The following is a 14,089-nucleotide window of genomic DNA, read 5'->3' on the forward strand; positions in this document are numbered from 1 at the left end:
TTCTCTTTTCTCTACCTATTGATTAGACATCCTAATGAATCCTCAGTACATCTCTCTTCTTCTTCTTCTTCTTCTTCTTCCTCTTCTTCTTCTTCTTCTTCTTCTATCAGCTTTTCCCATTTTTACATGGGGTCACCACAATGCTGGTTGATCACCCTTTTCCATCTCCTGCTCTATCAATCGCCCATTCTTCAATCCGGTTTTCAGCCTTTCCTCTTCTCCTTCTTCCTGCTGATCCCATCTATATCACTCGCCTCACCATATACTCTTTCTCTCTCCTAATCAAATGATCAAACCAATTCAATGGTCTTTACATTGGAAAATAAATTGGTTTGGTATTGTAATATTCCCAATTTTTTAAACATTAAAAATGATATTTAAAAATAGTAATATTTTCCATTTTTCTTTCATATAGCCAAAGATAAAGAAAGATAGAAACACAAAGTATGTCACAGTCATTTTACATATTTTATGGAGAAAGTAGCAGATATCCCTGTCAAGGATGGATGATGGGATGGTATGAGATTCGATAAGATTTGGGGGTGGGGAGTGTAGAACAACAACAACAATCCTATGACAGAATGGTGCCAGAAATGATGCCCAACTAGCTGATATGCCAATCAAGGACGGGTGATGGGATGATACGAGAGTTAATAGGATGAGCGGGCCATACAACAACATCAACACCAACAACAATCCCCACAACTACCGGGGATGCTTCTTTGTGATGGTTCTACCCCCCCAATGCAAGTATGTTCTTACCTGCTGCCCAGATATGTCAGGGCAGCGTAGTCACGGTCAGAGTGCCAATCGGTCCCCGTGGACCGGCCCTTTCCCTCTTGTCTCTTGTCTCTCTTTCATTCTCTCTCTCCCTCTGTCCCACTCTCTCCCCCTCCTATCTCTCTATAACTCTGTCGTGGCCCTGACTTTGTGAAGGTGGGAGTATACCATCCTGGATGTGGGGGATCTCTGGATCACTCCTGCGAGATAGATCGGCTGTCTCTGTGCCGCAGGCTTGTTCGAGAGAACTGTCCCATGATACAACAGGAATACAACAACAACAACAACAACAACAACAATCCGATGATGGTTGAACTAGAAGGGTCGCCCACCAGAATGGCAAAACACTTCGAGAAAAGTCCACATTTGACTTGCTCGATCAAAATTAATGGAGTTGGAAGTGAATTTCGATGCCAAAAGCAGAATTGTAAGACATTGCTCATTATGCCTGTACGAAGTTTAATGTCAATACACGAAGTGTTGAGAGAGGAGATCAGAAATATAATCTAACACAGACAGACACTGCCCTTTTGTTTATGTTGATAGTTTTGCAAACCATTCCTTTGTGCTTTTTGAAAAGACTGGAAGCAGGCATGATGGATGAATATGGCGAGGGTGTTTACGATCATTCATTAGGTGTCTTTGGGGAAGATCTTACATTGTCTGTATCCACCAGGAATGCACTCGTTTTCTCTTCCACAAGCTTCTCCATTAGTCCTGAACCTAGCTTTCTCACAAACCGAGGAAACATGGCTTCAGTCAAGCTGCTCTGAACACAGTTCTACCAGACACTCAACCAAGAAACAAAAACAGTGGCACATGCTAGAATAGGGGAAAAAAAAAAAAAAAAAACACCTTTAGAGCCCATTTTTTCCCCACAAGCGGGGGTTGGCCTTTTTCGGGGACCGTGGTTGTTGTTGTTTTTCAGTCCCCTTTTTGAAGCAATGTTTTACGGCCGGATGCCATTCCTGCCGCCAACCCTTTTTGTCACCTTTTACGACAAGCAGGGAATTACCCGTGAACTGGTACTCAATTTGCCGACCTCGGAAGGATGACAGGCTGAGTCAACCCCCCTGGCGTTAATTCAGCGATCGACCGGGATTCAAACCCAGGATCCTAGGATCCTAAGCTGGCACCCTAGCCGCTAGCCCAACACCAGGGCTAGAATAGGGAAAGAGCTTACATAAATGTTATTCATTTACTTCTTCAAACTATACCATCATTTAGTAGAATTGAATGTTCATGGCTAATGATTGGAATAGCATATTAGGTGGTGACTTGGGAAATATTGCTAACACAACCACTATGCTGCAAAAGAAGAATGAAGATATGATTGGAGACTTCTTATTGCTCCGTACATTTACGGGAGCATCAGGATGCTTTCGACCAAATCGTGAATGTTTTCATAGCAGAGAGTTAACGCTGGAATGGTAACTACTCCATCACAGGGTGCTGCCAAAGGTACCCGGGTATAAATGTATAATTTGGCAGGGGGTGTCGGCAAAATAGTTTCAAAAGAAACTGCACGATCCATACTATTCACAAGCAAATACAAACAGATGGACAGCCGGCTTAAAATCCCTCCTGAAAGATACCCCATCCCTATTATCAATTGAGTAAATGCCATGCCTTTGAAACACTACGATTACAGTTGAGAAGGTAATCAAAGCCAGACTAGACAGCACAACGAAAGCCAAGTATGCTACTGTAAGCTATTCTGTGAGGCTTTGTTGGTTGGCTTACCGGGAAACTAATGTCTTCCTCCAAAATTTTATCCCCAACTACCTGGTAAAGACAAAACAACAAAACAGGTTCACAATAATGCCTTAAAACAAATATCAGGGTTTCAATCAAACAATGAGGCATGATTTCTCTTTTCCAGGTTGTATTGGTTGTTGTACATATTCGATTTGGAATCTCTCAATCCAAGCTCAGACATTGTTGTAACTCTTGTAATTCTAGACATAGTCATCGTAAAAAAATATGCAAGTCAACTGTCCTTGATACCAGGCAAAAGTCAGAAACTCAACAACCTATTGTCTCCGCGAAGAGAACCAAATTATAGAGGAAAGAGTGTCATAATCAGAAAATGCGATAGGATGTCAAAGAACCAAACACGAGAGTTTGAAAGCTCTCATATATTGGTTTAACAAAGCAAAGAATATATAATTTGTCAGTTTTTGATTAAAGATAATGAACAAATGAAGAACAAACTTCGACCTTGGTCAAACTCCTTTGCACCATATGCAGGTTTTTTACAAGTTATTATAACTACGTGGCAATTCCTTGCTCTACATGCCTGGCAGGACAGGAGTTGCGTTTCCTCCGAGAAAAGAAGCAGGCAGCAGCATGATGATGCAGTCTCTCTTTGGAGCTATAATCAGTTAGGATGACAAGAACAGTACAAAAACAATATTGGGTAAAATATGGAAATAAACTATGAAGTGGAATAGGGAACAACAGGAAGGCTGTGAAGTAACTCAAAGGTAGTCATCTCACAGGACCAATGTTTCACCAAAAAAGAGTTTCAACTACAACTACACTCTTCGACATTGCGACGTCGACTGATATGCCTTCTGCTTTACACATGAAGAGCACGACACTTTATCCACTGCACAAAAGGGAGGACTATGTCTGGAACATGGAATAATGAAATAACTACCTCGGGAATGGCTATATGTTGTTTGCCATTGCCATGGGGTGACGGGTTCCAGAACCGTAACAATATATATATATATATATATATATATATATATATATATATATATATATATATATATATATATATATTGTTGCGGTTTTTAGAACCCTCACTTGTAAATAATTCTTGTAAATATTCCATCATTTAAAAGGTTAAAGGTCGCACCCGTAGTTAGTCCATATGCAACACGTAGGACACCATAGGAACTTTAGTTATTTCCTTATTATGTGTCAGATAAGGCCGTGTTCCCAATAGTTGAATTTGCATTGCATTAATCAAATAAGATAGGCCCCATTCGCTTCCTTTCCAATCTCTCTCTCCCAATTCTATTACGCACCTCCGCTTGCCAGCAGCGTTCGCTGCGTTGAGCTGAGGTTTGCTCAAACAAACGCCATTGAACATGCGGTCTCAGGCCGAGGAAAAAGGGGGCGGGACACAAGAACGAGGCGTGGCCCTGTCAACTCACCGTCAAGGGCGGAGCCGGTAAGCCCTCGCCAACCAACCAGGGCTGAGGTGAGCTCACTGGCGGGCGTGGTTTCGAAGTGCGCGCATTGATCTCAAAGCACGTTATACAAGCGCAAGCGCGACGCCCTTTTACGGACTGCACAGGGGACTTTTACGACGCCCTTTTACCTCGATTGTAACAGACTTCATGCGGGGGACTTCATTTGGCGGCCTCCTTTTCCAAGGAGTTGAAGGACTGCGTGCAAGAGGAACTGCGTGAGGGTGCCCCTTTGATACGAACTGCCTTGTTGAGACGAACACTAATAGAGCGTTGGCATGCTATACGGTTATCCCGTGCGTAGCATCCCAGCCCCCCCCCCCCCCCCCCGATATATCTGTAAGGTCCGCTCGTGGTCAACGGCACGCGGCGCACTGCCGGCCTGCTTCCATCACCACCACGGCACGAGTCAGGACCGGACGCGGAGCCTGACCATCTGCCTGGACCTTCCTCCCCTACCAGCTACCATCCCATTACGTCACCGGCTTGGGCCAGGAGATTCTGTTGCTGGTCTCGAGCTTTGGGGGACGCATGGGTCGCTACACCACTGTATTTAATTGCTTTCACAAGAAAACTGGAAAAACAAACAAACAAACAAAAAAACCTTTCATCCAAAGAATGCAAAGGTCACCTTTAATACAAATATTCCAAATTAATATATGCATTGCAATGGTAATGTTGATAAATAAAAGCATCCCAATTTAAATAAAGATGACAGTGTGCTAATTAAAGAGTTTTGCGTGTACATTTAAAACGGAGTATCAAAAGTAATAACTAGATACACCCACACACCAGATTAGAAGTTAGTAATTCATTTATTTTTCAAGCTATTCCGCTCACAAGGTTCAGACATACATGGCGGCGGCCATCTTGGATTTTGACGTGGCGACCTAATTTTCAATAGGGTTCTTCCATATGCCTAGTTGCACCCACACACCAAATTAGAATTCGGTCCTTCGCTTACGCACGCACGCACGGACGGACGCACACACGAACGGAGGGGAAAACCATAGTCCCCCTTTCACTCCGCGGTGCGACGGGGGACAAAAAGAGACACTGTTATTAAAATTTTGACATAATTTAAATGCTATTTAAAACAAATACTAAAATCAGCTCATCGTCAGGGAGAGTAATAACTATTTTCTGTTTCTAAGGATAATTTGTATTAGACGTTAAGAAGATGAAAACATCCTGAACTGTGACCAAGATAGAACACATACCAGTATAACTTGTAGAAACCTTTAAATAATTTCTGATGTGTACAGGTAAATAAAACACCTTTTGCCATTGATGGTCTTCATGAACTCCATAAGGGCCTATATTCGTACTACTTAAGCTAAAATGGTGTTTCTTTGTTTTTTCAACCCACTGCACCTCCTGTCCTACAATACATGTCCACAAATTTGTCATACATCCTCCCCTTAATATATCTGAACATTTTTCATACATTCTTCTTATTCCACCATCTTCTCCCAATACTTGCATTTTCTCAACCTGCTCTTGCTCCATCTCTCCTCTAGGTTTTCTCCACTTCCATATACTAGATGGTGTTATCAAAATTATTTAATATATCATGTTATGATAAATATACTTACTTCTATTGCTATTCATACTACTACTTCTTATGATTATTATTATTGTTATTATTATTCTTAAAGGCCCCAATTATTCCCACCCTCTTTTGGGGTTGGTCCAAGTATTTTAGGAAGCTGTTGGCCAGGCTTGACATTCAAATGAAGGTGCCAGCAATTTTTAATTTGTTCAGGGAGTCGGCAACATCTCAACTACTCTTCACAAAATACACCGTGGGATCTTTAATACTGTCCTATGGACGAATCGATGAAGACAGAGCGTCCACGGATGGCTAATGAAGCTAAATGAGGCGTTTCCAATTAATGGCGGACGATACGCGAGCAGGGCGGGTTTGGGGGAGAATGCCGCTTACCTTCGCGGTCCGCGCAGTCTTCACCTGCAAATTAATAAATCAAACCAAAAACGGATGTAAAATGTGCAAAAATAAATATTTATTAACCGGTACCCGAGAACAATGGACGCGACGATAAATAAATAATGCTCCTAAATCGGGATCCCACACACCTCACTTCACATATAAGTACAGGGGAAGAGTGAATCAAAGAAACCGTTGTGTTTGTGGATGCGAGCTTATCTCAGTCTGGCAGTGTCAGGGATCGTCTGGCTCGAGCACGTCGTCCGACGCAGCTCCAGTCAGCGGGAAGCCCGGCCTCGCTGCATGGTCCGTCCCACGCCACACAGCACAGCACTTGCACGCAGGCACCAGGAGAGGATGAACACCAGGGGAGGATGATCGTCGGCTCTCAATCACCAAGGTCCAAACGGGAATGAGAAGCAAGGGCAGAAGGGAGGTCCACGCAGGAAGGAAGCCAAAATGAGCAGAAGGAAAAAATCCCAGCGAGCGGTTTTGCTGCCCGTCCCGTGACGTCAGCTCTCTCCCCCTCCCAATCAGTCCGTCGCTTCCTTGTGACCTTTCGCGCCTTCACACGTCACCGGCGCTTTTCATCCAACCAGTGCGTAGCTTGTTGTGGCTCTTTCGCGCCTTCCTCACTGATTGGCCGAGCGTCCCGCACCTTTGGTGTTACGTCATCGTGTGACACGTCATTGTCGGTGGCCAATCAGTGTGGCATGTCCTTCATCTTCCCTACCCTCCACTCAGCGACCTGCCTCCAACTCGCCCCTCCCCCCTGTCAGTCACGAGTTCTCCTGGGTGTGGCTCTCGGCCTGCCTGTGCGATGTTTGCCTGCTATGGCGCCATAGTGTGTGGTTGCCTCCTGTTTGTTCTTTCGTCAGTCATTGTAAGAGGGGAATTAATTAATGTGGTGCGCTATTGGGGCTAACTAATGTATGAGAGTGCGTTGCCATACGGGACACTGGCATGATGACAGGTTTCACACAAGCGGGAATTAGCCTATAATCCCTAAAACTATTTAACGCACGATCATCCTTGTATGATCATAGATATACACTTAATCCGACAAACCGCCTAAACAAACTTATTACAGGTGAGGATTCCCTATCACGACAGACAAAGCACTGACCTATGCAGATCTACCTGGATCTATATATGCCCTACCCAACCGACATAACAATACCTACAGCAACCAGTGCTGGCAGAGGGGTGTTCCAGCTTAACATCCTTATGGTGGTTCCACATTGATGTCTTGCCTTGCGTGCAAAACACCAGGGTATAGTTTCTAGCTGGGTCGAGATACGAACCAAGGATAGAAAGCTCAAAGGTGAAGAATTAGAATCAACCTCTAAGCTATCCTGGCAGACGTATAAAATATACCACATCACCCTATCAAAGTTTAGAGCCTGATGTTGGCATGTCAACATTGCATGTTTTTGTCAACAACATGAACAACATTGCATGTTGGCAATGAATGTTCATTCATTCATTCATTCATTCACCCTATCAAAGTTTAGAGAACAAAAAAAAATTGCTATGGGTGTAAAAGACCCCATAAAGACAGACTACAGCAATATAGGTGCTGATGGGTACCTTGCCATGGATATCTGAAGACTAAAAGCATTTAGGAAAGCCGATGAGGCTGCTTCTTTTTCCATGCAAGATGTCTCAATATTCTTCAAATCACTAAAAGCCTTACTTCATATATATTTCGAATAAATATTCCTCGACATTATAGTTTGATATATCCTTCTGCTTCCTGGAAAGGGCATGTCTTAAAACTCTCTTCTACAGCATGCTTTGGTGTTGTGCTGTTGCTTACATACTGGATGACTTTCAGTTGGAGTGACGCAGCATCAAGGTCTGAAAGTTCAGCTGTGGGGAGATGGATAAGAAAGGGTTGGAAGAATAGAAAATAGGGTATCAGGAAAGAAACGAATGATATATGAAAATAATTACATAATATTTCTTTGCAGTTTTTCCAATTAAATATATATAATTTTTATTAACTCATCCAACCATGTATGGGGTTTTGCAATTGTGCGCGTGTCTGTCCAGGCCCTAACTTTTTACCATTTGATATTTTGTCATCAAATCTTCAACAAACCTTTATTATGTGAATATAGAGAACACCAATTAAGAAAATTTCCCTTTTTAGCTGTTATTTGTGTTAAGTTTCGTGCGAGTACAAAGCGGTCGCAGATGGGCTTTGCATTTTGAGATGCTTTCTAGTTTTTACCTTTTTGGCCTTTGCATTTTTGAGATGTTATCACATTGTGATAGAATATAAAGAAAAAACTGCACACTATACTCATTTAGACATGAACACGCATCAACGAAACTCAAAAACATGTACCATGTGCAATGTCAATAGCAGTCAACATCAAAATAACAAGACCCAATCACGTCTCGCATCCATTAATTGGTAGGGTTAGATTATTCTATGAAAATAAATAAATGTATTTAGAGGTATTCGAGTATTGTGAGAATCTTATTCGTTATGATTCACCTCCAAACACCAATATGCTATTCCCTCAGTGGATAAATGTTGATTGTTATTTGTGCTATACAATTGTTGTACTTCAATTATTTAATTGTAGAAACAGAAAAAGGAAAAACAAAAATATATTTTCTATCTCTCATGGACAGGAAAAACAATTCCAAACCAAACACACCCAATAAACCTGACGCATGCGTGTGTGTGTGTGTGTGTGTGTGTGTGTGTCGTTGGTTGTTATCTCCATATGCGGGTTTCAGAAGGAGGAAAGGAGTCCTCCCAGGTCTCGAAGTATCCACCTCCGTTTCAGTAAAGGATCATGATTCATGGACCAGTTTGTGAAGTTTTCTTATTCTCAAAGTTTTGTTCCAGGGCTCTTTTGAGGATCATCACCGAGCCTCAGACAGCTTCCAATTGCAGTTCATTTGTCGTAATATTCCCAGGGATAATCTTTAAGATCTCTGTAAGGTTCTTTTTTTATCATTCCTGTTGGTCTAATAATCGCTGGTACGATTTTGGCGCTCCTCAGCTTCCAGGATCTTTTTCCACTTCCTTTTTGAGAGCTTGGTATTTGGTCATTTTCTTTATGTATGCATTATTTAGACCAAAATCACTGGGGGCGGACACCTCAATTAGCAATGCCGTATTTTCTTTCCTTGTACCTCAGTACTATATCCATCACAATGCTTTGTTTTCTATGTTTACGCATGATGGGATCATGTGGTCATACGTGAGCTTCCTTATGTTCAGCGATTGCTTTTGGTTCATGTTTCTATGAGTTTCTGGAACTGGGGTATTGATGCTTTTGCAGATGTGCCAGTGGATAGTTCAACATATTTTGTTGGGCCTTTGGGTGTACAGCTACTTTGACATGAGTTTTTTTTTACATTCTGATAGGAGGTGGCTCGATCTTTGTTTCTACCTTGCAGAACTTACAGTCAGCACCTTTACAGCTTCTTGCTTGGGTGCATAATCATGTCTCTTCACAAGGTGATGTTTTACCTCACTTGAGAAGGTGCAGTCATTATTTTCAGAACGCACTTTCCTGCTGCTCGGAGCAGCCACACAGATATATGGTTTCCCCTAAAGAAGGCTCGTGCCTCTTCGCTTGAGATATTTTACTTATTTTTATCAACACAAGATGTTCCGTCATTTCCCCATGTCCGGTCTTCATCACCTTCTCTTGTTCTACTGAAGGCCCCTCCACCAGGTGAACCGTTGTGCAGCTCGCCCAAGATTCCAGACCATGCATGAGTCACACAGCATCGCACCCAGTTTACGTTTCTCCCACCTTAATTGCCAGGACTGCCGTCTGCCGTCAGGGTCGATACCCTGAAATTTCATGGCGCCTCAATCAACATATCACCACTGTCCACCTTGCAGCACGCACCGACACTCCCATCACAGAGCCGTGCGCATTACATGTCATTACGTGTCGGGTGTGTGTGTGTGTGTGTGTGTGTGTGTGTGTGTGTGTTATATACGAGGCTAAATCAAAAGGTAAAGGGAATTTGCTGAATAAATTTGAACAAGAAAATTCCCTTTACTTTTTGACTTCCCCTCGTGTGTGTGTGTGTGTGTGTGTGTGTGTGTGTGTGTGTGTGTGTGTGTATGTATGTATGTGTATATATATATATATATATATATATATATATATATTATTTTTTTAACACTCTCAAGTGTTGTATGTTTGTTTTATACACACACACAGACCCTATATATCTAGTAGAGCAACATGATTATTGTCACCTATATACAGTGTCCTGTAAAAGTATTCACCCCCTTCAAAGTTTTCACATTTTGATGCCACCTGAGCTTATTTCATGATGCTTTCAAATCAAACTTAATATATAGAGTCTTCACAAAATACTGCAAAGTGATAAAAGCTAAAAAGTGCAGATAAAATGTGAATAAGTTCGACTAACAGAGAAAATCAGATGATTCTGAGTTCCATAAGTATCCAAACCCTTTGCCTAATTAACTCTAAATAATTTAAGGAGTAAATTATTTGTTTGAAATGTTACAAAGTAAGTGTAATAGGTTTCACCTGTATGTTATCAGTGGTTTAACTTGAAAATTAAACTCCCACACCTATCTAAGGAGTTTTAAGGTGCAACTCACTTGGTCAACCAACAAGGCAAACATGAAGACCAAGGAGCTTTCCAAAGAAGTCAGACATAAAGTGATGGAGAAGCAACATTTAGGAGAGGGTTATAAGAAGATTTCAAATTCACTCATTATCCCTTTAGTCTGGTCTGTTAGGGGAAAAATTGTGCAGATTTGTCTACAAGCATGACATTTGGCACACTTGTAGTTTTTGACATGCTGAATTCAAATCTGCCGGGAGCCAAAGCCAATTCTCAATGGGAGCGCCATATTTGACACTTCAAAATGGCCGCCACTCAAAAACTGACTTTTCCGTTACTAGCCAACCAAAAGTCACATAATTACAATTAAAAGCACTTTTCTAGGGTTTTGGACCTCACTGATTCTAAATCTGATGTCTGTTTGACAGTAGCCTTGACAGGAAATTTTACATTTTTTTTTTTTTTAATGTTTGACAATTTTTTTAAATTTTTATTTTTTTATTTAAAAAAAAATTTTTTTTTCACGTGCCTGTCGTTCTGCTGTGGGAATAGAAGAATAGAATAGAAGAATAGAGAATAGAAGTCCTGGCTGTACTGGTGGTGGATGGCAAGGATGGATGCCATCAACTGGGAGCTTTGCTGTGTCTGCCAAGAAGAAAAGGATGAACGGTTGCAGACACCAACGGAAGAGGGCCTTGCTTCAATTGAGAAAGATCTGAATGGTTTTAAAGCCATTGGTGTCATGCCTTCTTGTTTGAAAGTGTCATGGGCTCAGCTTGATGAGGGCCAGGGCATTGCTAAGACGCTTCAGACACACAATGCCAAATATCACAAAGTTTGCAGAACCTACTGCAGTAACTCTCGCCTGAGAAGGTTCACTGAAAAAGAGGATTCTAGTGACCAAAACTCACCTAAGAAACTACGGTACAGTTTTGCAGTGTCTTCTGCTCCTCAGAAGTCTCCTTGTTGCATAATATGTGAGGGACAGGACCAAAAGAATCTACGTAAAGTTGAAACATTTAATGTAGACACAAACTTAAAGACCTGGGCTCAGAGCACCAACAATTTCAATCTTCTGGGCAAACTGATTGCCCACGCAGCTGATGCCCACGCTGGTGACACTTACTATCATGTACAGTGTTACTTGCACCTGAGAGACTCAGCTCGTGCTGAGGATCACAGATCATCTGCAGGTCCTCCTGCCCCTCACTTCAATTCAGTTGCCATTGCGCAAATTGTTGCTTTAGTCAAGGACTCTGACTCAGTCTTCAAACTGTCTGCTTTGCGACAGTTATATAGAACACTTGTGGAGCAACAGGGAATTCCCTGTTCTGATACCAGGGAACCACATGCCACACGGTTCAAAGAGTATCTTCTGAAGCTGCTTCCTGAGTCGACAGAGTTCTCCCAGGGCAAGGAAGTCTATATCTCTAGCAACCAGAACGTTGGAGATCTAATAGCTGAAGCCCATAAGTCCCAGATAGGTCAGGATGATGCTTTGTTGTTGATGCGAGCAGCAGTAATACTTAGGAAATGCTGTCTCCAGAGGCAAGAACCATTTACTGGTTCTTTTGCCTCTGATTCCCTGACATCTCCCATCCCTGGACAGCTGAGAAGCTTCCTCAACATCCTGCTCCAGGGCCCCTCAATCTTGCGTGAACAGAGCAATGAGGAGTTGCAGGCGCAGGTACAAGGCAGGGCAAGAGTTGCAAGCACCATTGCCCAGCAGATTATTTATAATACCTGCAGTGGTTCACATCATGCCACAAAGTCCAGCAACATCCGTCACAACAAAGAACATGAGACCCCTTTCCCTTTGTACCAGGGCCTCAAGCTGCATGGTGAGGGTAGGCGGAAGAACGAGATCAATAATGCCAATGCCTTTGGGGTTTCTGTGTCTTACAGTCGTGTCTTGGAGATCAGGCGATCCATGGCACGAGCACACGTCAAACAGTTTGTCCAGGATGGAGTTGTGCTGCCCACAAACATCCGTAGTGGGGTCTTCGTGACCTTTGATGTAGACAACTTGGATAGCAGCAACCAAGGTAACTTCTCCCATGATGAGTTCCATGGGACAGCAATCAGCGTGACAAACCACCTGTCTTGGGACAACCAAGGAGTACAGCGACCCTCTATCGAGCTGGATCCTACAGACACTACTGCACCACAACTTCCTGAATCCTACACAGTGGTTCAGCCAGCTGAATTCTCAAGCAATGATTTGCATGTACCATGTACTCCAGATCTCAAATCTCGGCCATCTCATAATCTGCTACATGGAGCCAAATTCAAGGATGAGTCCTGGATGGCACATGTGTCCACAGTGCTGAAACAGGACACATTGCCAGAAGGTGAAGTCATCACCTGGTCAGGCTACAACTCCCGACTCATGAGTTATGACTCTGTGAAGCCTAAGGCATTGATAAGGGTTCTACCTCTGTTCCCTGACAAAGCAGCCACACCTTCTATGATGAAACATGCAATGCATCTCACAATGCAAGGCACAGAGGCCCTCAACCCTGGTCAAACTCCTGTGCTTGGTGGTGACCAGCCTCTGTATGCCATCGCTAAGCAGCTGCAGTGGTCATTTCCTGACACAATGGGGGAAGATAAGCTGGTCCTGATGATGGGCGCTCTACACATAGAACAAAATGCACCAGATGATTGGTAAGTTGCTGCGGGACTCTGGGTGGAGCAACATTCTTACTCAGGCCCAGGTCCTCACATCTGGCCGTGCCCAGTCTGTGCTTCATGAGCATCATATAAAGCGCACTCGCTATGCTCACCAGGTCTCTGTCATGGGTCTGTATCTCCTCAGACAGAAGTCATACTCCAATTACTGCTCTGGTGTTGAGGGACTACCTGAGTCTCTAGAGATCTGGGCTCAAAGGTCCAGAACTCACAATCCCATGTTCATGTTCTGGTCTACCATCGTGGACCTGGAGCTCCTAATGTGCCTCTTCATCCTTTCTCTCCGTGAGGGAGACTTCCTGCTGTATGTGCAGGTCTGTGATGAGCTGTACTCCTGGTTCCATGTGATGGACCACACAAACTATGCTCGTTGGCTACCAGTGCATGTGCGGGATATGGTCCAGTTGCCTGAGAAGCACCCACAGTTGTATGTTGAGTTTCTCAAGGGGAACTTTGTTGTCCAGAGGTCACCGCACAAGTTCAGCCTCATTGGCAAGGACCAATCTCATGAGCAGTCAAACAAGAACCTTCAGGCCCATGGTGGTGCAGTTGGTCTGTATGAAAACCCTGAGGCCCTCACTCTTTTCATGTTAGCAGGTCCCGACTGCTCTCGATGTATCGAGGAGTTTGAGGCTGTGTTGGACACTGCAAGCTCACGCACTACCCATCACGAATAAGCAAGTGCTTTGCAGACTAAGTACAAGAAAGATGTTCTGTCATTTGTGGAGATAGCTGAACAGCTAGGTAATCCCTTTGCCAATGGCCATGAGCTTGTGGCTCTACACACACAGGCGGTCATGAAAGATGAAGTTGTTGCATCGCTTGCCCAGCTTCATAACCTTGGAAAAGATCTGCATGCCAAGTTTGTAACACAGACTCTAGACCA

At 43.2% G+C, this 14,089-nt stretch overlaps 1 protein-coding gene across 1 annotated transcript in view; it reads right to left on the minus strand.

The window, feature by feature from the left end:
* The window catches only part of PDE2A (phosphodiesterase 2A), a 376,017-nt gene that overhangs the window by 160,194 nt on the left and 201,734 nt on the right, over positions 1 to 14,089 (minus strand). The window contains exons 9-12 of the mRNA XM_068112452.2: positions 7,751 to 7,803; positions 3,080 to 3,154; positions 2,524 to 2,565; positions 1,439 to 1,507 (exon numbers count right to left, since the gene is read on the minus strand). Coding sequence (XP_067968553.2) covers positions 1,439 to 1,507; positions 2,524 to 2,565; positions 3,080 to 3,154; positions 7,751 to 7,803 — 239 coding nt within the window. The remainder of the gene's footprint in view (positions 1 to 1,438; positions 1,508 to 2,523; positions 2,566 to 3,079; positions 3,155 to 7,750; positions 7,804 to 14,089) is intronic.

Source organism: Myxine glutinosa, chromosome 4 (assembly GCF_964187855.1).
Source record: "Myxine glutinosa chromosome 4, kmMyxGlut1.1, whole genome shotgun sequence".
Taxonomy (NCBI): domain Eukaryota; kingdom Metazoa; phylum Chordata; class Myxini; order Myxiniformes; family Myxinidae; genus Myxine; species Myxine glutinosa.